At 39.1% G+C, this 16,904-nt stretch overlaps 1 protein-coding gene across 1 annotated transcript in view; it reads right to left on the minus strand.

The window, feature by feature from the left end:
* Rp1 (RP1 axonemal microtubule associated) overlaps nt 1–16,904 on the minus strand; it is a 137,703-nt gene that overhangs the window by 26,955 nt on the left and 93,844 nt on the right. The window contains exons 17-19 of the mRNA XM_057790865.1: nt 8,440–8,571; nt 7,809–8,008; nt 2,440–2,526 (exon numbers count right to left, since the gene is read on the minus strand). Coding sequence (XP_057646848.1) covers nt 2,440–2,526; nt 7,809–8,008; nt 8,440–8,571 — 419 coding nt within the window. The remainder of the gene's footprint in view (nt 1–2,439; nt 2,527–7,808; nt 8,009–8,439; nt 8,572–16,904) is intronic.

Below are 16,904 nucleotides of genomic sequence, written 5' to 3' on the forward strand. Positions count from 1 at the left end.
AAGATCAATAACACTGATGTCAATTTATGATGGAGAAGATGTGGGGTAAAGGGAACACTCCTGCATTGCTGGTGGGAGTGCAAACTGGTACAGCTGCTCTGGAAATCAGTATGATGATTTCTCAGAAAATTAGGAAACAACCTACCTCAAGACCCAGCAACTCCACTTTTAGGCATATACCCAAAGGATGTTCAATCATACCACAAGGACATGTGCTCAACTATGTCCTTGGCAGCATTATTTGTCATAGCCAGAACCTGGAAACAACTTAAATGCCCCTCAATCATCAAATGGATAAAGAAGATGTGATACATTTACACAATGGAGTACTACACAGCAGAAAAAATAATGACAGTTTGAAATTTGTGGGCAAATGGATCTAGAAAACATGATATTGACTGAATTAACACAGATCCTGAAAGACAAATATCATATGTACTCACTCATAAGTGGCTTTTAGACATAAAGCAAAGAAAAACAAGCCTACAATTCACAGTACCAGAGAACCTAGACAACAAAGAGAACCCTAAAAGAGACATACATGGAACTAATCTATATGGGAAAAAGAAAAAGACAAAATCTGCTGAGTAAATTGGGAGCATGGGGATTATGGGAGAGGGCAGAACTAAAGGGGGAGGGTAAAAGAGGAGTGGAGAAAATATATAGCTCAATAAAAAGAATTAAAAAGTGCCCTAGGTGCTGAGAAAAAAAAAAAACAGAATGCTAAGAGAAAAAGAAAAAACCTGTAGCTAGGAGTTCCTATATAACTGTGGTCCCAGAATCTTATCGCTCTCAGCTGCAATGAGCACATCATCTACTAATTCCCTTTGGTGCCATTGCTTTGCTCCCTGTGACTCATGTTAAAGAGCAGCACTCAGCTCTGGCTCTCTGATTCTCCAGCTCTAAGTGCAGTGGTCCTTGATGTGAACCCAGTGCTCTGATGGTTCTGGAAGAGTCATTTGTTTTCAAGTTTTCTCTCATTGCTGCTTGAAGCATGGAAGCGACAGAGCACCATCCATTATTACATTGATGAGCTTTAAGTAATATAAATTTTCTCATTGCTTTGTTTCATAAATTAAGCATTTACCTTGTAATACATGTTTTCTTTATTAGATATGTAATTTGCTGTATTTATTCCTCTTTCTTATTTTATCCATTTAATACTATTTTCTATAAAGAAATTTTTGAGTTCTCATTAAAAGGAAACTACATCCAGGAGACAAATAAATTTCCTAAAATATATTTGAGCACTATGGCAGCATTTCCGTGGACTGTGTTACCAGCAGAACTGAACACCTAGGTCATAACACCTCAGTCACCAAACTTTTCTACCCAAAATTATCAGAGCAGAACAGGAATTGATTCATCAAATATTTCAGCAAACTTAACATTTTCTCATTTACCTTCATTATAAAACCAAAGATACAAGAAGATCACAGATAAGATTATGAAATACTTAAAATGGAAAAACATTTTGTCAGATTTTACCAGCCATAGCTGAATTTTAAGCCTCAAATATGTTAAATAAAATATCACACACTGTAAAGAAATCAGTGACAGATGTCGATGCTAAAATAGAGACATTCTCTAATTCAACTTTATCATTTTTCTTAAGTATAACTTACTGTTTCCATTAAGGAACTTAAGAACCACTAAGGGCTTATTACGATTTTTAAAAGCAATGGCTGAATGGCAATGCTTAAGGTTCTCTAGAGACCAATGAGAAGACAGGCATTTACTAAGTGACTGTAGCAAAGTTATTTGACTTCATTGAGCCCCAGTTTTCTCATCAATAAAATAGGAACATCAATGGTAACCATTTCGAAGAGTCACTATTAAGTAAACATACAATAGCATTGGCAAGGCAGCTGGCATCTGACAAGCATTCAGCAGACGTTACTGACGAGAACAATTACAAATGTAAAAAAATAAGATATCCAAATACATGGATGACTCGATTTCATTAAAAAGATAAAAGATGCACATTTGAATATAAATATATTTATACTAATAAGCACATTTCTCTTTTACCTATATACAAGTGGATTATATATTTATAGAGTGAAGATCCAAGTACACATAGAAGAGATTCACAGGAAAAAGAAACAATTATTTTGCATGCCAATGACAGAAAGACAGCATTTAAAGACCATGAACTACTTAGATGGTCATAAAGATCACAGAATAAAAATGCCCTTTGAGTCTTACACTTTGCTATATTCTTCAGGTTTTCACCCATTAATTTCTTTGTTCCCTTCACACATACACAAAGCTGATATTGTTAAAAATATACTTCACCATAGTGAAGCACTTTAGAGTATTGCCCACAATGTTTGTTTACTTAGGACAATTTCTAAAACACTTCCCATTTCCCACTCTGCATGGCCTGCTTGCCCTTTCCATCAGCATGGAGTACAAAGCACAAAGTGAAGTCAGTACCATCTGTAAGCTCCACTCCGGTTTCCCACTCGTTCCGTCATGTCCTATCCTGATCTTGTATATCTCTCCAATGCTTCTGAGAACAACCTGGATGGAATACAAAGGGGAGAGAAAGTTACTAAGATCTTCTCAATTAATCATATCCCAATGTTCTTGATTCTTTTCAGACTGAATGCACTTTGCAATTGTAACTGATGGCTGAGCGGCTCTTACAAGGCCTCTCCAGAAGCCTGTCTATGGAACTCATAGGTGCAGAATGAGAAAAAAAATTCCATAACTTTACTAAAATATGAAATAAGAAAGGAGATGAAAGGATGGGACAAAGAGCATGCCATTTTCTCTAATCCCACACATTTCTCAGTAGACCAACTTTTTTGCTTGCCAATGGCAGAAAGACAGCATTGAATTTTAAGACAAAAAACAAGAATTCTCACCAATAAAAGTTAAATGTATATAAGTTTTACAGGTTTATAGAAAGCACCTGTGAGTCCAGAACTTCCATCTACTTTTAAAACTCTCTTTGACTCCTCCATGAAGATGTGGACATCATAGTTCAAGGAAGAGAAATAGTCCATTCACAAATATATGCACTCAATTAGATTTTATTTTGGAGAATTGGCATTGAAATTGCTGTGAACCCAATGGAAATTCTGGTGATTTTAAGCTGAAAAAAACTATGGTATACATCTCTGCCCCATGTTTTCTTAATGTATTGAATGGACATAATACATTTAAAACAAAAATCTAGTCTTTGCACAAGATCACGGATATGAAAAGTAAAAACAGTGGTGCAGTCTTCATCTTAGAAATATGTATAATATAGAAAAGAAACAATTTGAAGGCAAATGTTTATAGTATAATAAAACAGGCCTAGATATGGAACAGTAAAGATTTAGAAAATGAACTATAGCACCTGATCAATTGATTAATAAAGAGCGACTTAACTAATTGTTATGATAGGTAACCCTCTGCTGCTACAGACCACTGGTAGAGCTTCATTAAAATATCCTGCTGCAGGCTTCTGTAGGCAGGTGTGAGGAGGGGTTATAATAACCTACTGTAATTGCTGACTGGGAGAACAGAGAGCAAGTCAAACTTCCTTATTTCCAGAATTGTTCTCAGTGGCACAGGTTGTAGATTAGCTCTTTCCATGAGAGGAAGAAGGAATTTGTTTCATCTTTGGGGCCCATTTTGTCTCAAAAAGGTAAACCAACCTTTAATTATACTTTTGGTATCCTTGAAATCAATTTTCACTTGAGTGTAAAATTACCTTTTGTTCACATTCTTAGTGAGGACACTAGAGGCATGTCTGAGAAGTCCCCTCACTTGAAACATATAATTTCATGCCTATACAGGTTACCTCAGGAAATAGGAGCTACCCAGAACAGCAATCAACTCCATAGTAGCCAGGTGCAAGGGCTTGGTATGCATTGCTGTTCAGCACAGCTTGGCTCCAGGGATTGACCTGACTAGAACAGCCAGGGAATAAAGAAAATACAAAAACAAAATAGAAAGGCTGGGAGCAGATGGGACTGGTTGTCTAATGGAGAACCTGTAACATGCAGAAAAATCAGCATGTTTACTATATGCAGCTGAACGTGGAGGTACGGTTTATAGTCCACAACTGAATCAATGAGGCAGGTATGGCTAATCTCTGTAGGAGCTGTCTGTAGAAGAAAGCAATCTTCAGGATGTAAATATTCGGGAGGAAATCTATGACTGACATTTTCTGCACACACTTTTCCCATCTGCGCGTAAACCTGAGAACTGTTATGTCATCCCTCTGAACCTCACCCAGAAGAAAGGCTTTGCCAGCTTCCATAGGTCTGCAGCTTTGGTCTTTAACCCAGTATCAGTAACATCCACCCACCAAGGACTTGGCATAGAGTTTCCTCAGCTCCCCGATATGCATGGTTTCTTCTGTGCCCTAGTAGATCTCTTCAAGGAGTCTACTTTATAGCATAGAGACACCCTTAGAAGTTGCCATTTCTTTAAGTATATACATTGTATACACATCAGGCTCTCCATGTTTAACATGTGAACTCATACACATTGTATACACATCACCCTCTCAGAGAATAAGATGTGAACTCAAGTCTATTTGATCAGATTTGCTGCACTGTTTTCAAAGACACTTGGTATGAATGCTTGAAGACTGAAAGGAAAAACTTAAAGACAAATTATGCAATGCAGAGGAATACAGGAAACAGTATCACAGGTTAAAGAGTGTGGGTGAGATAATCCTAATTTAGGATTAACCAGTTACCAAGAGACACTGGCCCCGATGCCTCATGATCCCCAGTCCAGGCCTTCTTAAATTTTAGTAAACATACAACATTACCTGTGAACCTTACTAAAACTTAAATTCTGATCTAGTAGGTATGGAAAGTATCCTGATATTCTGCAGGCTCCATTGGCTCCTGGTGCTACCTGTGTTACTGTCTTGGAGTTCCACATCTACAGAAGCTGCGAGGTTCCTAGACCCAACCTCTATCACTGGAAAATGGATAAGCAATCCATGTAAAGGAACAAGTGATAGGTTCATTTTATCGTAATTTCATATTCCCAACACCAGGGCCTCTGTTCTTTACAATTTATAATTAGCTTGGAATTATGCTTGAAGATTGAGAACTTTTGATTTTTATACCTAAACCCCAATATATCTTAATCAATCAAACTAGGAACCATTATATATTTTTGTTGATAATAAATAAGTTTGTTTATTGCAGTAACATAAAATTTGTGCTTTGATGAAGGTTTTCCCTGAAACCAGTGATGGATATTGCTTGAAGAGGCTGTAATTTGTTGGCAGACGTCAGAGGAATCGAGGGGATGAAGCAGAACTTTCTAGCCCAAATTTTGCATCCTCTGAAGCAGTGATTGTGCCATATAGAGTTAGGGATTGTGGGGCATCAAGGAGAAGAAATGAGCCCACTCCTTGACCACCAATACCACCACTGTTGCAGTTATGGGTGCATACCATCAATTTCCTGAGCATAGTTCTTAGATGTGGTATCTGGGATCCAGAAAGCCACCATGGATCAGTCCTGGAGCAGACGACCCACCTGTGACCATGACCGTGTTTGTGCAAGTTTGGCACTGGGAAAAGATTTAGAGCTTCTTGCTGTATGTAATCTGTTTTGTGCCACACATCACAATCTCATCAAGAAATCATTCCTTAGTGAATAGTGAATTAAGAGAGAATGACAGTTCAGAAATGACATTTTTTTTTCGAGCCACTTCATGAGCACCCGCTTGTTGACTCTTTTGAACTTTTCAGTGTGTTTCAGGTCACCTCTGAGTTTTACAACTATAGGAGAAGTTGTAAAAGGATCAGACTTGACAGTTGGTCTCACTTGGTCACTGTGAATGTGCAATGTCGGGGCACTGTTCCTGATGATAAAAGTTCTCACTCACTCTGCAAAACTTCTTGATTCTCCCCACCGCCACTGCTTCTGAAGCAAATGCGTTTTGATATTGCAAGTTCCTCTGCTGCTTTATGACCCATTTGGAAGTCGAAAAGAAATATATCTTGAATTTGCTTTTTATCTAACATAATTTCCATAGTATAAGACAAATATAAAACAAACAAGTCATTAGCCAAAACCATAAAGCGAGAGAAACACACATTAAAATGACGTACAACTTGACTGTGTTTATTGAAGAAGATATTCCAATATTCAACACTGCCCATTTCAACACTGTAAAACCTGACACAACTACTTTTTCACTGACCTAATACATTTATTATATAATAAATACGATTCTTTCTCATGGTTTATTCATGTTCTTTGGTGTCACACATTTCCCCAGGATGTACACAGGATGGAAGTCATTGCCTCCATTCTACACATAAAGAGAATATGGGTTTGGAGAAATTAAATGACATAGTGAAGGTCACACAGTTGTCACACAGGAAGTCAGCACCAGTCCAGCTCGCCTGGCTAACAGTCTGGTGTTGGAACCAGGACTAGTAACAGTGACTGCATTTTAGAAGCACTTAGGGGGCTTTTCGCAACATCGGCATCCAGGCTGCACCCACATGAAATGAACCAGGTTCTCGAGAAGTGAGCAGTCGTCAATTTTTACAGCTCTCTAAGTGTTCCAATGTGCAGTCATGGGCCCTAAGATTCTACCCTGGTGAAAACTTTCCAGAAAGAAACAGGACAGAACTTAACAGCACATCAATAGCTTTGGCATGAGTTATATTATCAGGAATGCCATGCTTCTGTTGGTGATTTGGGGTTCTAATCCTAAAATGTATTCTGAACTATGAACTATCATCTTCAGAAAACCACTCAAAACACATGTATATAGGAAATGATCACCATGGGACACATCAAAGCATCTCCCATCACTGTAGACAATCACGCTCCATCACTAAACTCCAATAATGAGCGTTAAGTGTAGAGCTACAAGCCCACAGCTGAAAATGCAAAAAAAAAAAAAAAAAAAAAAATCTGAGTGTTAGTGAGGCCAGGTGCTGGTCCTCCAAACAGCCTTGGCAGACTGATGACTCAGGTTAGCCTCCATAAGTCTCTATTCCCTAGTGTGCATGGGGACACTCTCAAGGGTGAACCACTGTTGTTGAACTAATGCACTGAGCAATCATACAGCTACTGCCTTGCAGGGTTAGGAATTAGTAACGTGCAACATAACTGTCCTAATTGAAATTTGGCCCGTGCTCCTACCAACTAGACAAGTAGCCAGCTGCATTCAAATCACAGCAGCTCAGAACTCTCTCAGCAAGAAATAAGTGTGAGAGGGATGAAAATGGGCAGAGCCTCAGAACATGGTCTGTGAAAATGCCTAGGAAATGATTTCACACACATGCAGTTCAGCTGAGCAGTGTCTGAAAGTATACCAAGTGTAGAAAGAGGAGCTTCCACTACCCCAAGAGCCTCCCATATATTTTAATTCAGGTATAACTTGAACTAGATTATATGATGATTTTTAGGATAATGGCTTTAAATGAATAGTCCTTGAAAAGAAATTTTCTTCTGTAACCTTTCTTTTATTTATTTATTTATTTATTTTACTGAAAAAAATTTTTCCGCCTCCTCCCCACCTCCCATTTCCCTCCCCCTCCCCCCACTCCTCTTCTCCTCCCTCTCCAGTCCCAGGAGCAGTCAGGGTTCCCTGCCCTGTGGAAAGTCCAAGGTCTTCCCCCCTCCTTCTGTAACCTTTCTTACTTCTTTGCATAAGAGACATGAACAAATACGTTTGTTTTGATTATTACAGGAGGAAATAAATTAACTAATGGTGTTCATACAGACTGTTTATTTTTGTCTCTCTGTGTATATGTGTGTGTCCTATATCACATGCCTTTGTAATGTTCAAACAGTAAAATGACTGCTGGTTTTGATTACCTGAAACTCATCCTTCTGCCCTGGAAGGAAGAGCTGTTCCGGGCTGTCCTTGGTCAGACTGATTGGTCCAGTGACTCCTTCATCTCCATACACCCAAAGTGTGACATTGGCCTGAGTCCCTGTGTCTCCGGTCAGCACTAGTACCTTCCATTTGTCTTCTGCCAGAAGAGTCTCAGGACTGTAGGAATGCCCGCTTTCTTCTGTATAGAGTGTGAGGGGGACATAAAGAGCAGATTAAGTACACTAGGCTAACAGAATCCTTTGTCACACTGGCGTCCAAGAATATCAAAAAATGTCAAAAGGAGCATGGGTGATGTGGGGTGAGGAAGGTATTGAAGGGTGGGGACTCCAGGGGGTTGACTTGTGCTGATCTCATCACAACAAGGTTCTGGGCAACTGAGACTTGATTACTGAAGAAAAACCACAGGAACACAATAATCAAATATAGAGACTAGAAATCCAAACCTTTGGGAAGTGAAGTGCTTTGTTCACAGTTCACGCACCTTTACAATAGTGGAAATGGAAATTATTTTGATTGTATTAAATAATATAATATTCTTTGTAAAGCAACTACAAGGATGAAGCAAAGTAAAGAGACAAACAAAACGAAGAGGCAAAGGCTGATGCTTACTTTCTGATGCCAATGGTGAGGGGCATCTGGCTGTGGACTTTGGGGGCATTTCTTCCTGGTATCTTGGCACATGGATCTTTTCTTCCCCTTGGTTGGGTGTTGCAGACATTCCCATTGGGTTTTCTCTGCCAACTGAAATTAAGATTTAAAAAAAAAATTTAAAGATGCTATCACTTCAAGATCCCTGCTTCTCCGCAGAATGTTCACCATGTGCTCAGCATCAAGTCTAAGTTTTTTCGTGGTTTGCATTTGCCTGCTCAGATCATTTTCACTCTTATTACACAGTTCCCAGAAAACAACCTTTCGTTCTTACCAGCAGGCTATGCCTAAGTGGCTTTCCCATAAAGCCTGTTCACTGTTAGTATTCCAAGCAATAACTTAACATCACAATATGAATCAAATGACTTGTTCAAGACATTTTCCTTACAGATTCTAAATGGGAGCTACTTGAGTAATCTGCTGTTTTGCTTTCCTCAAAAGAAAAGACTGACTAAAGCATCCTTCAAATGGAACTTCGTGCAATCTAGAACATTCAACCAAAGAAATACATACATATCTATAAATGAAGGAAACCACTAGCTGCTTTTCTTTCATCTACAAAAAACAAGCAGTTTGAGAGAATGGTTCAAAAGTGGTATCTCCAGCTTCGTTGAAATGAACTTTCTGAACACATTTTCGCTTAAATATCTGTGAGACTTCATAGTGGCATGGAGGCCTTTGTTTTCATAAACACACACTAAGAGAGCCTGGAATGTTAAGCCCACAGGGTTGTTCCTTCAAGAGAAGAAACCCAGAACCTGCTCTTCTCCCCAAAAGGATGGAGCAGAGAAGCTTTCTGGCCTAGTAACCTTTTGCTATCTGTGTGGCTTGTATTTTTCGGGTACAGAATCTGTGCGGCTGGTATTTTTCGGGTACAGAATCTGTGCGGCTGGTATTTTTCGGGTACAGAATCTGTGTGGCTGGTATTTTTCGGGTACCGAATCCTTCCCAGGCTATTAAAATCATTTTTCTCGGTCCAACTATAGAACCTATCTTTTGGACTTTACAAAGAGCTCCGATATAGTCACATATGACCTGTTTTTCTCTTACTTTCTCACTGAGGAGACTCCATGCATGCCTTGTTGCACATGCAGGACTGAAAAATTATCACCAAAAGGTTTTCACCAAATTGTACTGTGCCTAAATCTACCACTGGAGCTCAGACTCGCAGGTTTGCACTAACATCAGCTACGGGGTCATGTGCAGCTGAGCTGCCTGCCTTTTTACCTCCCGCAGCTCACCGCTGACTGTGAATGCCATAGAGTCCCTCAAAGACTTAAACCTGAAATCCTTTTTCTGAAACTTTTATTGTTATGATTATGAATTATTAGTGCATTTGGATGCATATGGACACACACATGTCATGGCACAAATATGGAGTGAAAATAGAGTTTTCTGCATTGTTTTGTAGTTGGTTGTTTTCACTCTTTACTTCTTGGGGGACCCACCATCCAGCTCCCAATTCATAACACGGAGGCTTATTCTTACTTAAGAATGCCCGGTCTTAGCTTGGCTTATTTCTTGTCAGACTTTCTAAAATTATCCCATCTACCTTTTGCCTCTGAGATTTTACCTTTCTCTGTTTCTCTAAGTCTTTTCTTTTCGTTCTGTGTCTGGCTGCGTGTCTGTGTGACAGATCCCTTATTTTCTTGTTTCTTGATCTTCTCCTCCCAGATTTCCTCTCCTATTTATTCTGTCTGCATGCCAGCCCTGCCTATCCTTTCTCCTGTGAGGCCGGCTAGTGGCTGTTCAGCGCTTTATTAGACCAATCAGGTGGTTTAGACAGGCACAGTAACACAGCTTCACAGAGTGAAATAAATGCAGCATAAAAAATGCAACACATTTTGTGCATCGTTAAACAAATGTCTCACGACATGAACAAATGTAAAATATCTTAAAATAATATTCCACAACATTGTTTCTTTCCTCTCACCTTCACATGGGTTCCAGGAATTAAATTCAAGCCATCAAACTCGTACAGAAAGCACCTTTACCTAACACTGAGTGATCTTGATGAACCCATGAAATTCTTACTGTCGCAAAAATACAGTCTCTAACCCATGTCTTTAGTTCTATATCTTTTCAGGGTACTGAGCTGGTGTCCATTGATGTTTTATTTTAAATAGTGTATCTCACACCATATTACCTGGCCAGACATAGAATAAGGAAAGGCCAAGTTTTCTGCATGAATTAAGACTGTGTCCTAAAACGCTGAATGGGTTCACTCTGGGTTCAGTGTTCTATATGAGTAGGACATTAAAGTTGATGAAAGGTTTAAGTTCCAACTAATCTAAGGTTTTCATAACCCGATACAGAGGAAGGTTCCATTATTTGGGCTTGTAACTGTTGGTATTACCTGGAGTGAAAGGAATGAATGAAACTCCAAAATAACTCATGCATCCTCATGTATAAGGATTATACACGGAGAACCTCATACCCAGTTCAGCATAATAAATGCTCATTTCATTTCAAATGCTTTCAGTTTCTGTTATATATGAGGTTCATATGATCTGAGTAAAACTGTGAAGAAGTTTTGCTATACAAGCTGTCTGCCACAGCTAAATGATACTGGGGAAATTGTTGTATCATAAATTCTCTATTTTCAATAATTAAACCAAATCCTAACCAAATTACACGTGAAGAAATCGAGTTACAGAGAAGCAATGTGATTTGCTCAAAGTGATTAGAGGAGATGATGAAATACGATTTCTTGCTTTCCGGACTTCTATCCGCTGTTTAAACTGTAAAAGCCCCACTAGGAAATACCTTCTTCAAAGCCTGTGAGAGCAAACACTTACACAGCACTGAGAGTCCGACACCCTTAGATGCTAGCTCACGTGGTTCTCACAGCAGTGCTGAGTTAAGTCATTCTTGTCTTCACTTTATAGAGGCTTCCAAGAGGCCAACTGGGGTCTGGATATTGACAACCTTGCCCTTCCAGCCCACATGCTACAACATCACCTCCCTGCTCACCCAGTTACCAAGCCTTTTGCTGATTGAAAGGCAGACCATCCATTTGAATACCCGTGGCCTGCAGGAGTATTCAACCTCCCTGTTCTCTTCCGGTCGTGCTCTCCTCCCCACCCAAGCTCCATTTCAGAAAATGGTAAGACAAAGCTTGTGCTGAAAAAATAAGTTCTTGATTTGGGCTTATTAAAATACAAATAATTAAAGATGAGCAGTTTCAAAGTTTTAGTCCTACTCTTTGCTTCTTCCTGGAAAAGATTCAGTATATTAACCATATTTACATAGTGTACTATGTAAGATTCTGTAAGATTTATAATATTCTAAAATTATAAAAATTACTGGGGTAATTACTGAAAAGGTTCTAATAAATATTCTACCACATCGATACAACTTTGCAAGAGCTTTCTTGGAGAGAACTGTATTTGTGGTACTTGGGAACAAAGGCTTTGCACATTAAAGGATCACTATGCCAGGGAGTTATCTCCCTCTCCAACCTAGGTGAGTTTTTAGGCACTTTCTGCATCAGTTTTGAAGAGTCCTTTTGTAGGACCTTCAGAAAACCGCCAACATCTTTCATCTCAAATATACATCCACACATACTTTCATGGGATCTATTTACTCAAAATATGCACACTTGCAATTTCAAATGTTCACAGATTCAAGCAAAAAAAAATCTTACCACAGTATAATGTTACTATTCTTATGTACATAGGAAAAAGCAGAATCTGAGATGTTTAATTTGGTACGCATGCTACCACATTAAAAAAAAAAAAAAAACACAGGAATGGTATGTCACTGGGTGAATGTTACAACATTTTCTGATTCAACACAGACACCCAATTTACCTACTCTGAACCAAGCACTGTGCTGCATCTGCAGATGCCATGGGACAGGGTCAAGTACTGGCTGTAAGTAATCAGCGTGCAAAGAAGCCAGCTAATGCCGGAGCAGGAAATAAAAAGAGTGGCGTGGTAAGTTTCAAATGAGTGCCCACCCCTTTGCTTTCCTGGTCTGACATGTAACTCAGCAATTCCTAGAAAACTGGTGGGCTAAGGATAAATTTCTGATCACACAGGACTCTCATGGTGGCTCCCATTTAGCAAAGGGCACCCTGAACACATGAACCAAGCTTTGTGTTTTCTTTCTCTGGAATGTTCCGTGTCTGTTAAGATTCAAAAACGAGTCTCCGAGAGCAGTGACAGTTGCTTGCTATTCAGTCTCATTTTTCATTTTCCCAGATGGAAGTCCCACACATTGGCCAGAGGAACCAAGAGGTGTCCATGCTGAATGCGAACATGCACTTCCCTGTCACTGGAATTTCCCCCTCAGAAGCCCCAGAAGCAGTACCAGGAACTGCACGTGAGAAAGCACCAGTGCTTCCGTACACCTCAGGATGTGAGAAAACACCAGTGCTTCCGACACCTCAGGATGCTCATGATTCAGGTGCTATGAAAAGATCTTTGAGGCAGTGTCTCTGGATTTTGCCCTTAATAAAATAAAAAGTTGCCCCTATAAACAGAGAAGGAAACACAAAATGCCCATGGTCTATGCCAGAACACATTAGAGAGTTTGTACAGTGTTTTTTGTCTATAAGTGTGATCTCTTGGATCTCTCATTTCTTGGCAGGTCACCCTTCTTTTCCTCTCCTATTTATTTTTGTAATTATTTTTTTATTTTTTATAGTTATCATTATCTGTTCTTGTTCATCTTTTCTTCTCAGCTTCTCCCTTATTATGTGCCCTTTCATGCCCTTTTGTCCAGAAGCTTGCTGGCTCCTGGTAGCTCTTCCTCAGCGTTCCAATCCACCCTGCCACCTTCTGTGTGTTCTCTAGTCATCTGCTGCCCTGCAGAGCTCCAGGGGCAGATTGCAAATCCATTTGGCTGAGTAGGGGTGTCACTCGGTGACAGCCTGTGTGGAACAGAGGGTGGGGCCACTCGTCACTTTACTACTCTAGCAATTTATAAGATCTTAAAAACAGAAAATAAAGTTTAAATGGATTTGATGCAGATAAATATAGGTCAAGTAAATGGTGGTGGATATACTGACATGAAATCAAGCTATATTCTTGCTCTAAACCACCTTCTGTAAGATATTATGCATACATGGATACACACAGACACACACACAAACACACACACACTCACATACACGTACCCTGAAACACACAAACGCTTGAGAGAAAAATAAGTACACTCTAAAAAGAGATAGAAGCTAAAATTCATATAAAATTCACATTGACTTAAAAGAGCTAGAATTTGGTTGAATCAAAAACCATGAAACAACACTAGGCAATATTTAGAAAGAAGCAGGTAACGTCTTTGAGACAATCTTAAAATGCAATATTGCTACTGCTTGGGTCCCTTTGCTCAAGTCGGTATGCATCAAACTTAAAAAAAAAAAAATTATTTAAATTAAGTTCTCAAATCCTTAATTTGTAAAGAATCTGAACTCAGATGTATGAGAAACTATTCCAGAATATCTCCACTTATTTCTTATTCTCAAACTCCTTTCCCCTACATTTTATTTTAAAACCAAATCCCATTTGTTTTTACCTTAATAATCTGTATCCTGCACTGTTTCTTTTTTTTTCCATTCAATTATTTACACTTCCTTCCCTCCTTCCAATCCCCTCCAGCTCCCCCACACCCCCTCCTCCCTCTCCCACCCCTGCTTGAGAGAGGGCAGGGAACCCTGCCCTGTGGGAAGTCCAAGGCCCTCCCCCCTACATTCAGGCCTAGGGAGCTGGGCATCCATATAGACTAGGTCCCCAAAAGCCAGAACATGCCTTAAAAACAAGTCCCAGTGCCTTTATCAATGGCTTCTCAGTCAGCCCCCATTGTCAGCCACAAACAGAGAGTCCGGTTTGATCACATGCTCATTCAGTCCCGGTCCAGCTGGATTTGGCGAGTTCCCATTAGAACAGGCACACTGCCTCACTGTTTCTTTAAAAATGGAAAATTTAAAAATTACTAGCTATAAGCTAAACATTTCAAGAACTTTACTCTCTCTTAGATTACATAGAAATATTCTTTAAAGTAAAATATTCCATATGCACTGTGCTGCCTAGTTTTAAGTCAACTTGATACAAGACAGAGCCCGCTAAGAGGAGGGAACATCAATTGAGAAAATGGCTCTAGAAGATCTGGCTATATGAAGGCAAGTCCGTAGAGTATTTTCTTAATTAGTGATTGATGTGGAAGGTGGAGTCAATTTGTAAGTGGGTTCGGGTGCGGGTACTGAATTCTATAAGAAAGCAGGCTGAGCAAGGCAGTAAGCAGCACTCCTCCATGGCCTCTGCATCAACTTCCACCTCCACATTTCTGCTTTGTCAGCTCCTGCTCAGCTTTTGAGGATGAACTGATGACAGAGAGAGAGAGAGAGAGAGAGAGAGAGAGAGAGAGAGAGAGAGAGAGAGAGAGAGAGAGAGAGGAGAGAGAGATCACACGGAAACATGAGTGAAATAAACCCTTTTCTTCCCAAGATGCTTTTGGTCACGGTGTTACATCACAGCAAGAGTAACTCTAAGTGAGACAGAGATTGGTAGCAGAATCATTGTGTGTTGCTGTAATAGTACTGATCACATGATTTGAGGGACAGTTGTGGAAGAACACTGAAATGTTGGGCTAGAATAGCCACTGGGAACAGACACCACCTGCACCAACTGGACCAAGAGGTGAGTGACTGGCCTCCTACCTGGACAGCCCAGTCTCTAGGCCCATGATCAAGTAGGCTTCATTCCAGGGATGCAGGGAGTGTTCAGCATACAAAAATCTGTCATTCTTATCTAGCATATGAATAAACAGAAAGAGAAAAAAAACCTGACCATCTCATTAGATGCTGAAAAAAATCTTTGACAAAATCAACCACCCCTTCGTGATGAAGATTTTGGAGAGATCAGGGATACAAGAAACCTTCATAAACATAATAAAGGCAATTTATAGCAAGCTGACAGCCAACATCAATTTAAATGAGGGGAAACTCCAAATGATTCCACTAAAATCAGGAACAAGACAAGGCTGTCCACTCTCTCCTTACCTGTTCAATGTAGTAATCTAAGTTCCAACTAGAACAATAAGAAAACAAAAGGAGATACAGAGGATACAAATTGGAAAAGAAGAGGCAAACTTCTGCTATTTGCAAATGATATGATAGTGCATATATAAGTGATCACAAAAATTCTATTAGAGAACTCTTACGACTGATAAATACCTTTATTAATATGGCAGAATACAAGATTAACCAAACAAAATCAATAACCCTCCTATATACAAATGATAAACTGGTCAAGAAAGAAATCAGAGAAACACCACCCTTTAAAATAGCAACAAGTACAAAACATCTTCAGGTAACTCTAACCAAATAAGTGAAAGACCTGTTTGACAGGAATTTTAAGTCTTTGAGAAAGAAACTGAAGAAGGTATCAGTAAATGGAAAGATCTCCCATGTTCTTGGTTAGATAGAATCAACATAATAAAAATGACCATCTTACCAAAAGCAATCTGCAGATTCAATGCAATTCCCATCAAAATGGCAACACAACTCTTCACAGATCTTGAAAGAACAGTATTCAACTTCATATGGAAAAGCAACAACAACAAAAACCAGGATAGCTAAAACAATCCTGTACAATAAAGAAACTTCTAGAGGCATCAACATCCCTAAATTTAAACTCTACTATAGAATTATATGGATAAAAACTACTTGGTATTGGCATAAAAACAGTTGTGTGGATCAGTGGAATCTAACTGAAGCCCTGACATTAATCCACACATCAATGAACATCTTATTTTTGACAAAGAAACTAAAAATATACAATTGAAAAAAGAAAGCATCTTCAACAAATGGTGCTCATATAACTGGATGTCAACATATAGAAGCTTGCATATAGATCCATATCTATCCTTATGCACAAAACTAAAGTCCAAGTGTATCAAAGACCTCAACATATATCCAGGTACAATGACCCTGACAGAAGAGAAGGTGGCAAGTAGCCTTGAATATATGGACACAGTAAACTACTTCCCAAATATAACACCACAGACACTGAGAACAAAAATCAATAAATGTCACCTCCTGAAACTGAAAGCTTCTGTAAGGCAAAGGACACTGTCAATAAGACAAAATTACATACTACAGAATGGAAAAATATCTTCACCAACCCCACATCTGACAGAGGACTGAGTTCTAAGACATATAAAGAAAACTCAAGAAACTAAACATCAAAATAACAAATAATCTAATTTAAAAAAAATAGGTACAGATCTTAATAGAGATTTCTCAACAGAAGAATCTCAAATGGCTGAAAGACATTTAAAGGAATTGTTCAACATCCTTAGCAATCAGGTAAATGCAGTCAAAATGGCTCTGAGATACCATCTTACATCTGTCAGACCAGCTGAAATAAAAAATACTTAGGACAGCTTAGTTGGAAAGAATGTGGAGTACAGGGAACACTCCT

The sequence above is a fragment of the Chionomys nivalis genome, chromosome 16 (genome assembly GCF_950005125.1).
Source record: "Chionomys nivalis chromosome 16, mChiNiv1.1, whole genome shotgun sequence".
Classification (NCBI taxonomy): Eukaryota; Metazoa; Chordata; class Mammalia; order Rodentia; family Cricetidae; genus Chionomys; species Chionomys nivalis.